General features: G+C 37.2%; 1 protein-coding gene and 1 long non-coding RNA gene across 2 annotated transcripts in view; one reads left to right on the top strand and one right to left on the bottom strand.

Annotated features, from left to right (window-relative positions):
• The window catches only part of LOC119471124, a 10817-nt gene extending 2788 nt beyond the window's left edge, over positions 1-8029 (bottom strand). The window contains exons 1-2 of the long non-coding RNA XR_005200122.1: positions 7197-8029; positions 5571-5645 (exon numbers count right to left, since the gene is read on the bottom strand). This is a non-coding gene — a long non-coding RNA (uncharacterized LOC119471124). The remainder of the gene's footprint in view (positions 1-5570; positions 5646-7196) is intronic.
• The window catches only part of ERP44 (endoplasmic reticulum protein 44), a 91668-nt gene that overhangs the window by 57108 nt on the left and 18593 nt on the right, over positions 1-15967 (top strand). Inside the window, exons 5-8 of the mRNA XM_017527803.2 lie at positions 2114-2298; positions 3645-3760; positions 6413-6470; positions 8201-8317. Coding sequence (XP_017383292.1) covers positions 2114-2298; positions 3645-3760; positions 6413-6470; positions 8201-8317 — 476 coding nt within the window. The remainder of the gene's footprint in view (positions 1-2113; positions 2299-3644; positions 3761-6412; positions 6471-8200; positions 8318-15967) is intronic.

The raw sequence follows: 15967 nt of genomic DNA on the forward strand, positions 1-15967 counted from the left end.
TTTTTTTTAACTTAAGTATATCTTGAAGATTGCTCCTTAGCAGCATACAGAGATGTTTTTTATTCTTTTATATTACAGCCTAGTACTTCATTTTATGGGTACCATCCTTTATTCAGCCAGTCTACTATTGATGGACATTTGGAGAAATAGTAATTTATTTATTTATTTATTTATTTATTTTTTTGAGGCAGGGTCTTACTCTGTCACCCAGGCTAGAGTGTAGTGGCACAATCTTGGTTCACTGCACCTCCGCCTCCCAGGTTCAAGAGATTCTTATGCCTCAGCCACCAGGTATAGCTGGGATTACAGGCATGTGCACCAGACCTGGCTCATTTTTGTATTTTTAGTAGAGACATGGTCTTGCCATGTTGGCCAGGCTGGTTTCATAAACTCCTGACCTCAAGTGATCCACTTGCCTCCACCTTACAAAGTGCTGGGAGTACAGGCATGAGCCTCTGGGCTCAGCCAAAATAGTAACTTTTAAAAAGGCATTTTCCATTCTCAAGGCTACAACCTGTAGTGTTGGCCAGTAGAGCTATTTGATCTAATTTTTAAAAAACTTTTTGTTTATACATCATGCCAAAATTCATTTTATGGCTAGACACAGTGGCTCACAGCTGTAATCCCAGCTTTGGGAGGCTGAGACAGGAGGATAGGTTGAGTTCAGGAATTCATGACTGACCTGGGCAACATAGTGAGATCTCATCTCAACAAAAAAAAAAAAAAAAAAAAAAAAAAAAAATTTAAGATTAGCCAGGCGTGGTGGCATGCACATGTTGCCTGAGCTACTCTGGAGGCTGAAGTGGGAGGATTGCTTAAGTCCAGGAAGTTAAGGCTGCAGTGAGCTCTGATTGGTGCTGTTGCACTCCAGCCTGGCTGACAGAGCAAGACCTTGCCTTAAAGAAAAAAAAAATCAAGGTTTCTTTTTAAATGATTTCTCAGGTTATTCATCATTGTAAGTAGGACAACCACAAGTCTTTTTGCCTTATTTCAGGTGTCTCTATTTTGTTTAAAAGGCTGCTACTTGTTTATGGTACCATTCTCTCATTTCTCAATATGTAGTACCAATTTAATCTCATTAAATCCTTGCTCAGGTAATAGGAACCATCATCTTTATAACACCCCAAAGACATAGTCTCTCCTTGTAATTTATCAGGTTGAAAAAGGGCTTATAGTTGATATGTATCTATTATTCATCTGCTTCAAGGAAGTACCAACTCCTAAAGCAGATTATTGTCTGTGTTAATTATGTATAAATTAAAATGTCTTATTTCAGATTTCTATGATTTGAGGAATAAAGCATTCTTCTCAATCTCAATATGACCAGTTGTTTCCATTGTTTATTCATATTTGTCTTCTGTTTAAATAATTTTAGTAATCAATCATGATTTCTACTTTATAAATCCACATAGAGTATGCCAAAGTGTTATTTAGACTTAGTTAGTTTGCCAGAATGTTATATAATCTTTTCTCCAGCCTCCCTTCTGATAGCTCATATTCCATTTTAACCTCTAATATGCTTTTAGTATTTTTGATTGCTTATACTAGAGAGAATAAAGTACAACCTTGACTTATCAAAATATTGTAAGTACTTTTGCCTGTCTCTTCCTGGACCATGCAAAGACTTTAGAATGTAATTCATCTTCTGCTTACCTCCCCTCCCCAGTTCATATGCTGCTGTCATGTATTTTAATGTCTGTTGAACCCCATAAGGCATTATTATTATTGCTGCTTTTTATAGTCATTATTCATGTGCCATGCTTACTGTGGCATGTGTTGTATTACTTAATTTAATGCTTAAGACAATCTTATGTGGTAGAAATGATTATTCTTATGTAATAGATGAGAAACGAAGGCATGGAGAGTTTATGCAATTTACATGTTCACATGGCCAGTAAGTCACAAATTAGGATTTAAACCCAGTCCAGACTCTGGTCTCTTAACTAATTTAAACTCAAGTCATGATTATTATTATTTTTTTCTCTCTCTCATTGAAAAACAATGACTTGAAACAAAAAGTTCTCACTAAGCAATTGTAAGATTTTTTGGCTGTTAGGCTAATGGGCTCACCTGGACTATATATGAAGGTAAATAACTTTTTTCATTCTTTTAGCTGACATAGCCCAGAGATACAGGATAAGCAAATACCCAACCCTCAAATTGTTTCGTAATGGGATGATGATGAAGAGAGAATATAGAGGTCAGCGATCAGTGAAAGCACTGGCAGATTACATCAGGCAACAAAAAAGTGACCCCATTCAAGAAATTCGGGACTTAGCAGAAATCACCACTCTTGATGTAAGTTGTAACTTTTGCTAGATTAAATGAACATTGCCTGATTAATTAATGTAAACATTCTAATGCAAACAAAAAATCTGGACATTCTCCTATAGTTTATTTTAATGGATTTGACATACATAATGAGTTGAATGTTTTTGAATTAATCTCAAGAGAAATGCTTATGTTATACTGAACTTCTGGATAAAAGATACTGCATACAGTAAAGTTGTATTAATTTGAATTAATTGAGCACAAAGGAAAGCCTCAATTATAAAGAAATGGAAGTTAAAGTCAAGCATATACAACCACAGCTTCTGTATTTTTCTTGTGGAGACCTTCAAGGTATCTCCTGTAATCACTCTTGTATTAGCTCTTTCTAAAATTTTAATGTCCTCTAAAATAGCTTCTTAATAATAAGTTTAGCACACTCCTTTCTTTGTACACTAGGTAGTGTTTTAAAGATAACAAGCAACAACAAAAGCAAAAACAATTGTGTTGGTTACTAATTATCACTGTCATTGGTGACTAACACAGTCATCAATCAGCAGTGTCAGGTTTGAGATTTGATTTTACCCTACTTGCAAGCTAAGCGAACCGATTACCATTACATGGATTCTATTAGAAGACATGAGACTCCTGGATCAGAGACAAAAGACTTTATTACCCACATCACAGCAAGCAGTGTGAGCATGTTTGCATTTGTTTCCTTGCCTTCCACATCCTATGGAGGCAACACATAACCCACTGCACATGCAGGTAATGTCACAGGAGAGAGACACTGGGTTTAGGGATCTCACTGTTTCAGAGCAAGCAGTAACCCTGCTGTTTGTCCTGTCAGAAGGCATTACCTCATATCTCAGTGTTGCTTGCTGCAAGCACAACTCTGAGAAATGGCCTGGATAGAGAGTAGTTAGTCAGGGTCTCGCCTTTTTTTAGTATACCCAGTAAGATGGGTAGGAGTGTGAGAGGGCCATGGAGAAGTCTCTCTGAGAGTCACAAGTTATGATTTATACATTGTTTTAACACATTTTAGAATTAGTATTCTTACTTAGGAAAAGATTGTCACTAATCAACTAGTTCTCTATTTCTTAAAAATTTAAAATGCAAGAAGGAAATATTTATAATTATATTTATTACAGTTAAGATTGTTTTCAACCCAATATAATCTTTAATCGTTTTGGACTAGGTTTTGAAAACTAAATAGCCAAAGAAACAAAACAAAAAAATAAAATAAAAACTATGCATTTATAGTCATACTTCATTTGAACAATAATTTGATCTATTTAGGTACTAAGATAAGGGGTAAATGAAATAACATGTTTATGAAACTATATGTTTGCAAAATTAGATACTTTCTTTTACAGCGGAGCAAAAGAAATATCATTGGATATTTTGAGCAAAAGGACTCGGACAACTACAGAGTTTTTGAACGAGTAGCGAATATTTTGCATGATGACTGTGCCTTTCTTTCTGCATTTGGGTAAGTATCTTAAAAGTGTGTTAATGGGTTGGTTTGGCTGACATGTTAAATTCCTGTTGTATTTGGTCATTTTCTGAAGATGATCTCTCCAAAGATGATCTCCGTCCTTTTTTTTTTTTTTTTTTTGGATTCTGGGCAACAAGCGATTCTCCTGCCTCATCCTCCCGAGTAGTTGGGACTACAGGCATGCGCCACCACACCCAGCCAATTTTTTTATTTTTAGTAGAGACGGGGTTTCACCGTGTTGCCCAGGCTGGTCTTGAACTCCTGAGCTCAGGCAGTCCGCCTGCCTCGGCCTCCTAAAGTGCTAGGATTATACTCTCTGTCCTTTTAAAATAACCAAGCGGTCTTTATACCTGTCTCTGAATTCTTTTTAAGGGTTTAAAAGTCTGTTCTTTCTATAGTATTATCTATTTCAGAATGTGGGTAAGAGGGAAAAATTGGACACGTTAACCATTAACTCATTCATACTTTTATTCAACTAATTTCTTAACACTTATCCTTTGTCAGGCAATATGCTAATCTGTGGGGTTACCACACTGAAACAACATACTGTTTTTCTTGTTATGCATGAGTTTTATCGTCTTCATTCATCTCCGTTTCTCCACCACATTTTCTTACACCTTCCCTGTCTCAGAGGAACAATTCTTTCTAAGTCTAACCTCTTCACTGGTGTCCTTGTAACTGTCCTTTCAAACTCCTCTGGAGCTTTGATACATCAGTTGTTCCTGCTTTCTTATGTTTTCAACCTGACCCTTTTCACGAACTGCTTTCCTTTTCTGATAACATGTTTCTTTCTTTTCTGACCTGCTTCTTCTATCTCTTAAGCTATAATCTCATTTTTCTTTCAATTCTTTTTTTTCCCCAAAGATTAGTTTATGCCTGGCTACTTTGATTTTCTCAAACTCTAATCAGTAAAAAACCTTAACCTTTTGGAAGCTGACTTTCACCCTCCGTTGCTCTAATGAAACTTGTCTCTACACAGTCACAAAATGACTTCTTAATTACCAAATCAAGTGGCCTTTTAAACATCTTAATACTTTTCAATTCCTCTGAAGGGTATGATAATCAACTACCTTTTCCATTTTTTGCTGTGTCAACACTTACATTTGAACCCCTTGTTTGCTCCTTTCCTGTCTGAATTCTCTGACTTTATCTCTTTTTTTTTTTCTCAAGATGCAGTCATTTTTGTGGTTCTGTTCTTGACCCTCTCTCCTCATTGGAGGTTATCTCAACCATCCTTTGACTTCCATGCAGTATTATTTCTCTTTTCATTGGGTCATGACTGTTAGGCTCAATTGTAGTTGCCATCTTGAGTAGAGCCCAGATTTGTGGCACAGCATATCCTCTCCATTTTTTGACCTTTATTGTTTGTCCTTGCTCTAATGCTTTTTAAAGATTTTGTTTGTATATTGTATTGTGTGCATTATCAGTTTTTTGTTTTTTAAGCAAAGAGGTCTCACTGTGTTGCCCAGGATGGTCTTGAACTCCTGGCCTCAAGTGATCCTCCTGTATCTGCCTCTAAAACTGCTGGGATTACAGGCATGAGCCACTGCGCTCAACCCATATTTATTAAATGCTGCAAACACACTTCTGCACCAGAGCCTTTGACCTTACTGTTCCTGTATCTGGAAGTGCTTCTCCCAGGTGTCATCTCATCAGAAAGTCCTTGCCTGATAACCTTATATAAAGTAGCACTACCATCATTTAATTTGTCATTCTTTATCTACTTATTCCACTTTTTCTTCATAGTACTTTTTTGTAACCACCCAAGATAAATATATCTACTTCTTAGTCTGTCTTTACTCACCAAAATGTAAACTCCATGAGAGAGAGAGTTTTGTTAGTTTTGTTCACTCCTGTTTACTCAATGCCAACACCATACCTGGTACAAAGGAAACACATAGTAAATAGTTAATGAATGAATGAATTAATTAATGGAACATATTCTTTCTGTTTCTGTCATCAATCTAGGTTAGCACCCCTTCCCCCTATCTCCTGGACTACTCTAGTTACAAACTGGAGATAAATTAGTGTTCAATTAATCTAAAAATAATTGATTACAAAAATAATCTGTTGTAGTAGTCATTCTAAAAATGTTTATTGAGCAGCTGTTATGTGCCAGATACTGTACTAGGTTTAGGAAATAACAATTGACAAATAAACAAAAAATTACTTGATTTATGTAAAAAATTATCTATTATTTATGATTCTTTTGTATCACCAGTAGATTTTCTGGGTTCATGGATGGTTTTAAGAATGTACTTTTTAGCCTGAGCAACTTATGGAACTATATTTGAGTGATGTGGGTTATTTCCTTTTTTTTTTTTTTTTTTTTTTTTTTTTTTTTTTTTTCCATGTGACCAAACCAATGATCTTGATTTTTAGTTGCTAGAAAACAGCCTGGGGTCAAAAACAAACTTTTAGTGCTAAAACTCCCAATCTAAACTGATACAGAACACAAAAACAACTAACTAACATTTTCCTTTAAAAAGTCTGCCTCATTTTAAAGATTTTCTTTAAATGTTTGCTTTTCTTCGTATTGCATAGTCTTACAATAGGAAAGATTATTGATAAGTATATATTTGTCTGTAATTCATACATTGCAAAATTCTGTCATTCAGATTTATTACTATTTCTCCTTTCCTATAGGGATGTTTCAAAGCCAGAAAGATACAGTGGAGACAACATAATCTACAAACCACCAGGGGTAAGTTGCTATTTCTTAATGTGTATGATAAGATATAATTTAAATACATGTATAACATGTTTTAAATGTGTTAATGTTCACAGAATCATAGAACTTTAGAATTGAAAGTACCTTTGAAGCATCATCTTATGCTAATCTAAACCCTTCAGAATGAAGATGGGACCACAGAAGTCTAAAGTCACACAGGCATTAGAGTGGCAGAGCTGGTATAGGGATCCCCTGACTCTCAGGCCTTTTCTACCTTTCTGGTATTCAGTTTGGGAGCCAAATTTTAAAAATGCTCCAGTTGTCCGTGATCATCACTTGTACCTATATTGTACAAGCCAAACTCCCAGATCTTCTGGGGTATAAATTTACTAGGTACCTTCCAGATAATAAGGAATAGCTAGGTTGTTTTGAACCTGTGGGGTAAGAAGTTTTAAGGAGCTCCTTAGGCCCTACCAGGTGATGGTAGCCATAAATAAGAGGCAAAAGTCATAGTATGTGTTATCCCAAATTCACCAAGGGTCTGCCATTGCAATTTTTTTTACATACAAAAAAAATGGAAATTTATAGATTTTTTTTAATTAGTAGTTTTCATTTGAATGTTTATGGGGTTTTGACACTGAGATTTTGAATTTTTATGCAGTCAGATAAATGAATTTCTTGCTTAGAAAATATCCTACTTTGAATTCACCTAGGTGTTTGCCTATATTTTTTGCAAGTGCATTTCTTTAAGTAGCTTACCTTAGTATCATCATCTCTAGATTGTCAATCCAGTACATATCTCCCAATGTAGTGTGGTTGTTCAGAGGATGGGTTCTGGTGGCATCAGACTGGATTTGAACATCAAATGTGCCACCTTCTTAGGTATGTTACTCTGGGAAAGTTTCTTCACTTCCCTGTGCTTCACTTTCCTAATTAGTAAAAGTGGGATGATAGTAATAGTACCTGCTTTATAGGGATGCTGGGAGGATTAAATGAATCAACACATGTAAAATGCTTACAACCATGCTTAGACACATTAAGTTTACTCAATAATATTAGCTATTATTGTTATCATTTGAGACACTTCATAATGATTTTGAGTTAATGTGGAACAAGATATGTAGGTAATAAAAGTAATAAGTCTTGCCTTACATTCATATAGCATCTTGCATTTTTCAAGGCCTTTTCACTATTCATAGTTTCTTCTAAAAGAAGAATTTTTCAGCTCTAAGGAGTAGCTAAATTAATTCATTTGGAGAATTCTTCGTTGCAACTGCCTTCCTGCCTTTGATGAAGATACTGATAAAGAGTTAATTGACCTATATCCAAGGAAAAGCAATAGGCTTGGGTGTCACAGGTTGGATTTTTATCTCCCTGGTAATCACAGAATTATCTGCCTTTTACCACCTATGATTCGCTTTCTTGGAAGTTCTATGATTTATGATTCTTCTGTATCACCAGTAGATTTTCTGGGTTCATGGATGGTTTTAAGAATGTACTTTTTAGCCTGAGCAACATAACAAGACCCCATCTCTGCATAAAATAAAATAATTAGCTTGGCGTAGTGGCACACACTTGTAGTCCCAGCTACTCTGGAGGCTGAGGTAGGAGAATTGCTTGAGGCTGGGAGGTCACGGCTGCAGTGAGACATGATCGTGTCACTACTCCAGCCTGGGTGACAGAGTGAGACCTGCTTTAAAGAAAAATAAATACAATGTACTTTTGCCAGCACAGGTTAATTTTTTTTTCCTGTTTTGTAATAGCATTCTGCTCCGGATATGGTGTACTTGGGAGCTATGACAAATTTTGATGTGACTTACAATTGGATTCAAGATAAATGTGTTCCTCTTGTCCGAGAAATAACATTTGAAAATGGAGAGGTATGGGCTTTCTACTGTGTATTATTACTTTAAATGTCCGAAATCACGAGCTTCCTCCACCTGTCTTACTATGTTAACAGTTATCAGTTGTAAGAATCAAATAGTGAATATAACTATATCATAGCTATTTCTGTAATATAAGCCAGTGATTCTTTACCTTTGCTCTCCCAGAACCCCTTTGTTATATTTTCACTAATAGCAGTAGTTCACTACAGCCTTGAAAATGAGTTTGCAAATGCCTTTCAGGTGATTCTGATGCCCAGCTGTTGGTTGAGGATTCTGTTTATGTGGATGTCCTTTAGAACAAGGGTCCTCAGTCCCTGGGCGGCAGACCAGTACCAGTCCATGGCCTGCTAGAACAGGGCTGCCCAGTGAGAGAGCATTATGGCCTGAGCTCTGCCTCCTGTCAGATTAGCAGCAGCGTTAGATTGTTATGAGTGTGAACCCTGTTGTGAACTGCACATGGAGGGATCTAGGTTGCATGTTCCTTATGAGAATCTAACTAATGCCTGATGATCTGAGGTGGAATAGTTTGATCCCAAAATCAAACTATTCCCCCACCCCAATTGGTGGAAAAATTGTCTTCCATGAAACCGGTCTTTGGTGCCAAAAAGGTTGGGGACCGCTGCTTTAGGAGCAATGCTTTGCTGATTTTAGTTGGAATTATTTGTATACAATGAATAATCCTTTGGCACTAAAAGATTTCTCTGTTTTTTTTGTAAAGCAGTTATGTTGTCTTTAATGAAAGCGGTTATCAGTGATCATGTAACTGACTTCAGTCATCCATGTATCTGAAATCAAGCCCATCAAAATTTGTACAACTCCCACAAAAACAAAACTCCAAAACCTGAGAGGCTAGAGGAACAAGTATAAAGAGTTATGTCTGTAAGGACCTCTCTCCTTTCTTTAGTTTGTTAGACATATATTCAATTTCAGGTCTTTTTTTTTAAACCAATGGCCTAAGAATGCAAGTTTTTAAAAACTTTGTAAAATGTATATGTATGCATATACATTTCAAAGAATTGGAAGTGTATAAATCACAGTTGAAATATCTGACCTCCCAAAATTATCACAGAGTAAACATATCCATATAATCACTATTTAGGGTGGTGGACCAAATATTTGTGTATCTGAATATTCATATGTTGAGATCGTAATCCCCAGTGTGATAGTATTAGGGAATGAATCCTCCATTCATGAGATGGACTTCTCATGAATGGTGTTAGTGACCTCATAAAAGAGACCTCAGAGAGTTCTGTAGCTCTCTTTCTACCATGTGAGGATACAATGAGAAGCAGGCAGTCTGCAACCTGGAAGACAGCCCTCATTAGAACTGACCATGCTGGCACCCTTATTTTGGACTTCCAGCCTCCAGAAGGATGAGAAACGAATTTCTGTTATTTATAAGCTACCCAGTTTATGGTACTTTAATATAGCAGCCCAAACTAAGGCAGAGAGAGGGTGGACAATTTTTTTCGGCAAAGGACCAGGTTTGTTGTATGATAGGCTTTGTAGTTCATATAATCTCTATTGCAGCTACTCAGCTTTGCAGTTGTGACACAAAAGTAACCTTAAGACAATATGTAAACAAATGAATATGGCTGTGTTTCAATAAAGCTTTATTTCTGGACACATAATTTTCACATGAAATATTAAAATTTTTTCCCAATTATTTAAAAATGTAAAAAACCCTATGCTGTGGCTCACACCTGCCATCCTAGCACTTTGGGAGGCCCAGGAAGGTGGGTCACCTGAGGCTGGGAGTTCAAGATCAGCCTGGCTAACATGGTGAAACCCCATCTCTACTAAAAATACAAAATTAGCTAGCATGGTGGCGGGTGCCTGTAATCCCAGCTACTCGGGAGGCTGAGACAGGAGAATGACTTGAGTCCAGGTGGTGGAGGTTGCAGTGAGCTGGGATCTGCCACTGCACTCCAGTAACTGCACTCTGGACAACAGAGTGAGACTCCGTCTCAAAAAAAAATTTAAAAAGTAAAGGCCATTTTTAGCTTGTGGACCAAACAGAATCAGGCAGCAAGTCAGATTTGACGCATGGCTGTAATTTGCCAATCCCTGAGATAGGTCAAGAAATAAAATATTTCCAAACCCCTTGTCTTCTCAATCATTACCCCATTTACCATCTTAATCACCATAGCTATTTTGAATAGGGCTATCTGAAGTTTTTCCTGTTTTTGAAACTGAAATGGAATCATGCCGTTTGTTCCTGGCTTCTTTCACTCAACTTTATATTTATGGAATTCATTCATATTGCATGAAGCTGTAGTTCATTCATTTTCATGCTGAATATAATTCCGTTATATAAATATAACACAATATATCCAATCTACTGTTGGTGGACATTTAGACTGCTTCCAGTTTTTGACTACTGTGAATAATGCTGCTATGAACATTCTTATATATGTCTTTTGGTGAATATATGCACAGATTTCTACTTGATATATATACCTATGAATAGAATTGCTGAGTCATAGGGCATATATACATTCAACTTTAGTGGATGATATCAGTTTTTCCAAAATGGTTTTAGCAGTTTACATTCCTACCAGTAGTATATCAAAGTTCACATTGCTCCACATTCTTACTGACATTTGACATCAGCCATTTACATTTTTAATCTATTTTGGTGTATGTGTAGTAGAGTCTCATTGTGGTTTTAATTTGTATTTCCCTGATGATCAGTGGGATTGAGCACTATCAGTTGCCTTTTCTGGAAAGACAGATGGTCTAGGAGAAAAGCAGCTTCAAATGCCATGCTTAATGTTCTGGGTTTCCTTCCATTCCAGACTTGGCCCATAATTTCTTTCCTATTTTTTTTTTTTTTAAACTCTTGGATGCTTTCAAAAGGTGTTTTATTATTATTATTACTCTGGTTTTTCTAATTTTCCCAGTAGTAAGATTAGCCCAAATTACATCCACTATTACTCCAGAATGCAATTTTTAGCACTGTTGCTTAACCTAATTGTAACCCAACAAAACCTGGAGTTCTTTTGTGTGTGTGTGTGTGTGTGTGTGTGTGTGTGTGTGTGTGTATTGTTTTTTTAATTTTGCTTTAAGTTCTGGGGTACATGTGCAGATCTTGCAAGATTGTTACATAGGTATACACTTGCCATGGTGGTTTGCTGCATCCCTTCCCGCCATCATCTACATTAGGTATTTCTCCTAATGTTATCCCTCCCCAATCTCCGCACCAACTGCCATCTCTCCCCCAGCTCCCCACCCCTCAACAGACCCCAGTGGGTAATGTTCCCCTCCCTGTGTCCATGTGTGCTCATTGTTCCACACCCACTTACGAGTGAGAACATGTGGTGTTTGAAAACCTGGAGCTTTTAAGAAGGAATATAATCTCAGATTTGATGCCTTCTGTTACTAAGGGTGTATGTATGCTTTAAGATTTGGGGATAATATATGTGAACTCTCCAAGATTCCCTGAAACTCTCCCTGAATCTTTCCAGAGGCTTCCTAACTTTTGGGACTGGCCATCGTGAGCAAACCAGAATGTTCTTTGCCCCCTTTTCATCTTGAGAATGCATTCTTGGGGTATTTTTGCTGTGCGTCCATTGGCATTTCCAACACTTAGACTGGAATATATAAGGCAAAAAGAAAACCCAAGGAACTGAATGCCATTTCTTGGGTCCTTAAGTCCTTAGCCAGTCTTTCTTTTATTCGCTTTTCAGGGCCTTACGTTTGTTATGTAATGTCCAGGATTTTTAGGTGAACTTCATGGGAGAAATAGAGAAAAGAATCTGCTTCATCTTTCTGGAAGCAGAAGTCTATGCCAACAGAATTTTAAAACTTTTTATAACTTTTTTTTTTTTACCTGATTTAAATGTTGCCTTTGCATTTTGGCACATAAAAATAAGCTAGCATTTTTATGTCAGCATGGAACATTTTTGGTGTACCTTTCCCACCATGAAATAATATTAATCCTTATAAGCTTGTAGCAATTTCAAATCAAATGTATGAGTGTTCATATGAGATTCTCTGGGTGTGTTTGCTTGGACAGATCATTGCAAACCTCAATCATCTTACAATGGCTCTTTGCTGAGTGTCTGCATGGAAAGAGGATTAGTGCTGCCAGGATCCAGTTAAACATGTCAGAATACCCCACTGGGACATCCTACTTGTTTATAATAGCTATTTCTCAAATCAGGGTTCTAAAAATGGCTTCTCATGAAATGTGATTAATATAGTTTTAAGCTTGCAAGCTTAAATGTCGTAAACTTATCAGTCTCTTTGCACTAGATATTTTCTTAATGCAATGCCATATTTTAAAATATTTTGGAATTTTGAGTCATAGAAGACTTGAGTGAAAATTCTAACACAGTCTCTTTCCAAGAGACTTTTCTTGGAAAGTCTCTTTTTTTTGGTTCAAAGAAGTTGATTTACCAAGTTTTCTAGTTTATTTTGTTCCTGAAATTCTTTGATTCTACTTCCTTTTCCCCAGTTTTTTAGAATTTCCAAGAGTATTCCTAATTTGAAAATCTGAAATCTGAAATCCTCCAGAATCCAAAAGTTTTTGAACACCAACATGACATTCTTGGAGCATTTCAGATTTTTAGATTAGGGATGCTGGATTGGTAAGAATAATGCAAATATTTCAAAATCCAAAACACTTCTGATCCCAAGCATTTTGAATAAGAGATACTCAACCTTTACTTCTGTATGACATCTTGAATTTTGAGGCCATTCTTAGCAGAGTATTTTTGTTGTTGTTGTTCAGTAATGTTCTGTTGCTTCTTTCAGTGTTGTTTTTGAACCTGCTTCTCAAAGTAGTATTTCTCTGGATTCCAAGTAATTCATATTGTTCTTTAAGATGCATCTTGAGTCATTGTAGTTGTTTTGTATGTAGTTTTTTGAGACAGTCTAAGTAGACAAAAGCAGCAAGAATAATGATGCTCAGATTGGGTGTCTTTCAATCTTTAATCATGTGTTATTACTTTTCATGACACACTGGATGCTCAGGTATAGGAGTTCAAATGTTTGGATCAAATAGCGTCTTTCAAACCGTGTTTCATTGCAAGGCAAAAAAAAAAAAAAATCACTAGTATATAGATAACACTCATTTTTCATTGAATAATACCCTTCTATGAGCAATGCACTCAATTTTGTATTCTCTTCTTTTCTTTTTAATACTGGACATATAGATTGGACTTAGCACACATAATCTCATCTTGCCTCCATCTATTTCCTATCATTAATAGCACTATAAAGTGGACTCGAAGACATTTCACAGAATTCAAAATACTGCTCCTACAATTCGAGTGTTTGGCCACAAGGTGCCAGTGGTGTGTCATGGTTTTATAGTACCAGAAGCCTGGAAGAGAGAGGGATTTAAGCTTCCTCTGCTTTTTAATGCACATTCATGTTTTTTGTTTTTTTTTTTTAACTTAGAATTTATGAATAGAATAGTTAAGTACAAGCAATTGTAAAGGAGAATGTTTAACTCAAACTTTCAGAAAATAAACATTTAAACAATATTTATTTCTTTATATTTGAATTGTTTAGTCTTTTCTATTTTGATATTAAACTTGGTTTTGAAAGAGAGGGTAGATTAGACTCTTTCTGCTTACAGTTTATGAAATAAATGTCCCTGGTTTTCCTTTCATTTTCTTTTTTTTGAGATGAAGTTTTGCTCTTGTCGTCCAGGCTGGAGTGCAATGGTGTGATCTTGGCTTACTGCAACCTCTGGCCTCTTGGGTTCAAGGGATTCTCCTGCCTCCACTTGCTGAGTAGCTGGGATTACAGGCGCCTGCCAACATGCCCAGCTAATTTTTGAATTTTTATAGAGACAGGGTTTCACCATGTTGGTCAGGCTGGTCTTGATTAAACTCCTGACCCCAGGTGATCCACCCGCCTCAGCTTCCCGAAGTGCTGGGATTATAGGTGTGAGCTACTGTACCCTGCCTGTCCCTGATTTTCTTACTTCCGTAGGCATCAGATATGTTTAGTTGGATTACTTACACTGTTTTTTGAAAAAAAATTGTAGTTGCTCATTTAGTCCTCAGAGGCCCAGGAAATTTTAAGAATTTGTCATGACTATTCACCTGCTCTGGCAGTTCTTGCAGGGGTAGTTTTAAAACAGGATTTAAAGGTATAAACCTGGAAATCTTTTTTTTTTTGAGACGGAGTTTCGCTCTTGTTACCCAGGCTGGAGTGCAATGGCGCGATCTCGGCTCACCGCAACCTCCGCCTCCCGGGTTCAGGCAATTCTCCTGCCCCAGCCTCCTGAGTCGCTGGGATTACAGGCACGCGCCACCATGCCCAGCTGATTTTTTGTATTTTTAGCAGAGACGGGGTTTCACCATGTTGACCAGGATGGTCTCGATCTCTTGACCTCGTGATCCACCCGCCTCGGTCTCCCAAAGTGCTGGGATCACAGGCTAGAGCCACCGCGCCCGGCCAAACCTGGAAATCTTAAATAATGAAACAGGGTACCTCCCTTCTCTGTAGTTGTCGGCACATTTAGTAATTCTTGAGATTTATTATGTTGTAACCAACCACCATGAATCATTTAGTCTGTGGGGAAAGATCTATTTCCTATAAATCTGGTTGTCTTGATGTTTTTCTTAATCTTTTAATATCTGTTTGGCAAAGAATATGTTGGTATGGACACAGGTAAACTTGGAAGCCTAAGCAGCATAAATTACCATCTATTGAGCAACATTTGTTTGTTTATTGGCCTATGTTGACTGTGAGCAAAAGAGAAATGAATTAAGATTGTCGTCAAGGGGTTTTCAGTTTAATATATGTACAGATAATGTAACATAAAGTCATGCCCCATGCCACATGAGGGGCACTGATAAAATGCTCTTGGAGTTCAGAAAAAAGAGTTTTCCTTTGACAGATATGGGTTGGAATGAGAGATGACTTTAGAGAAGAGGCATTATATCCTGAAATGAAAATTGGTAAGAGAGAAGTAGAAGTACTGAAGAAAATGGGGAGGTAGGAGAAGGGGGTTAGAGAGGAGGGGACTAGGCATTAATTTTGAGTATTTAAGGTACTTGTTTAGAATTTGAAATGGGGATAGTAAGCAGGCAGATGGAAACCTAGGCTTGAATTCTGTACTGGAGCTGCGCTGGTAGACACAGATGAGGGATCAGTTAGAAGTAGTGATTGAAACTGTTGAACTACATGAAGTTGTCAGGCTAGAGCAGAGAAGTCCAAAGACAATCATTAAGACTAGCATCAGTTATTGGATGGGGCAAGAAAAAATGTGAGTCCAAGAGATAAAAGATGAGGAAGAAAAAAGTCAGCTTACTAAAAGATTAATGTGATGCCAGGGGGTAGGGAGAGGGGAGATGGGAGTCACTACTAATGGGTATGGGGTTTCTTTTTGAAGTGATAAAAAATGTTTTGGGGCCAGGCGTGGTGGCTCATGCCTGTAATCCCAGCACTTTGGGAGCCTGAGCCGGGCAGATCATGAGGTCAGGAGATCCAGACCATCCTGGCCAACATGGTGAATCCCTGCCTTTACTAAAAACACAAAAAAATTAGCTGGGCATGGTGGCACATGCCTGTAGTCACAGCTACTTGGGAAGCTGAGGCAGGAGAATTGCTTGAACCCAGGAAGTGAGCCAAAATCGTGCCACTGCACTCCAACCTGGCAACAGAGCGAGACTGTGCCTCAAA

This window comes from Cebus imitator, unplaced genomic scaffold (assembly GCF_001604975.1).
Source record: "Cebus imitator isolate Cc_AM_T3 unplaced genomic scaffold, Cebus_imitator-1.0 Scaffold51, whole genome shotgun sequence".
In the NCBI taxonomy this organism is placed as follows: Eukaryota; Metazoa; Chordata; class Mammalia; order Primates; family Cebidae; genus Cebus; species Cebus imitator.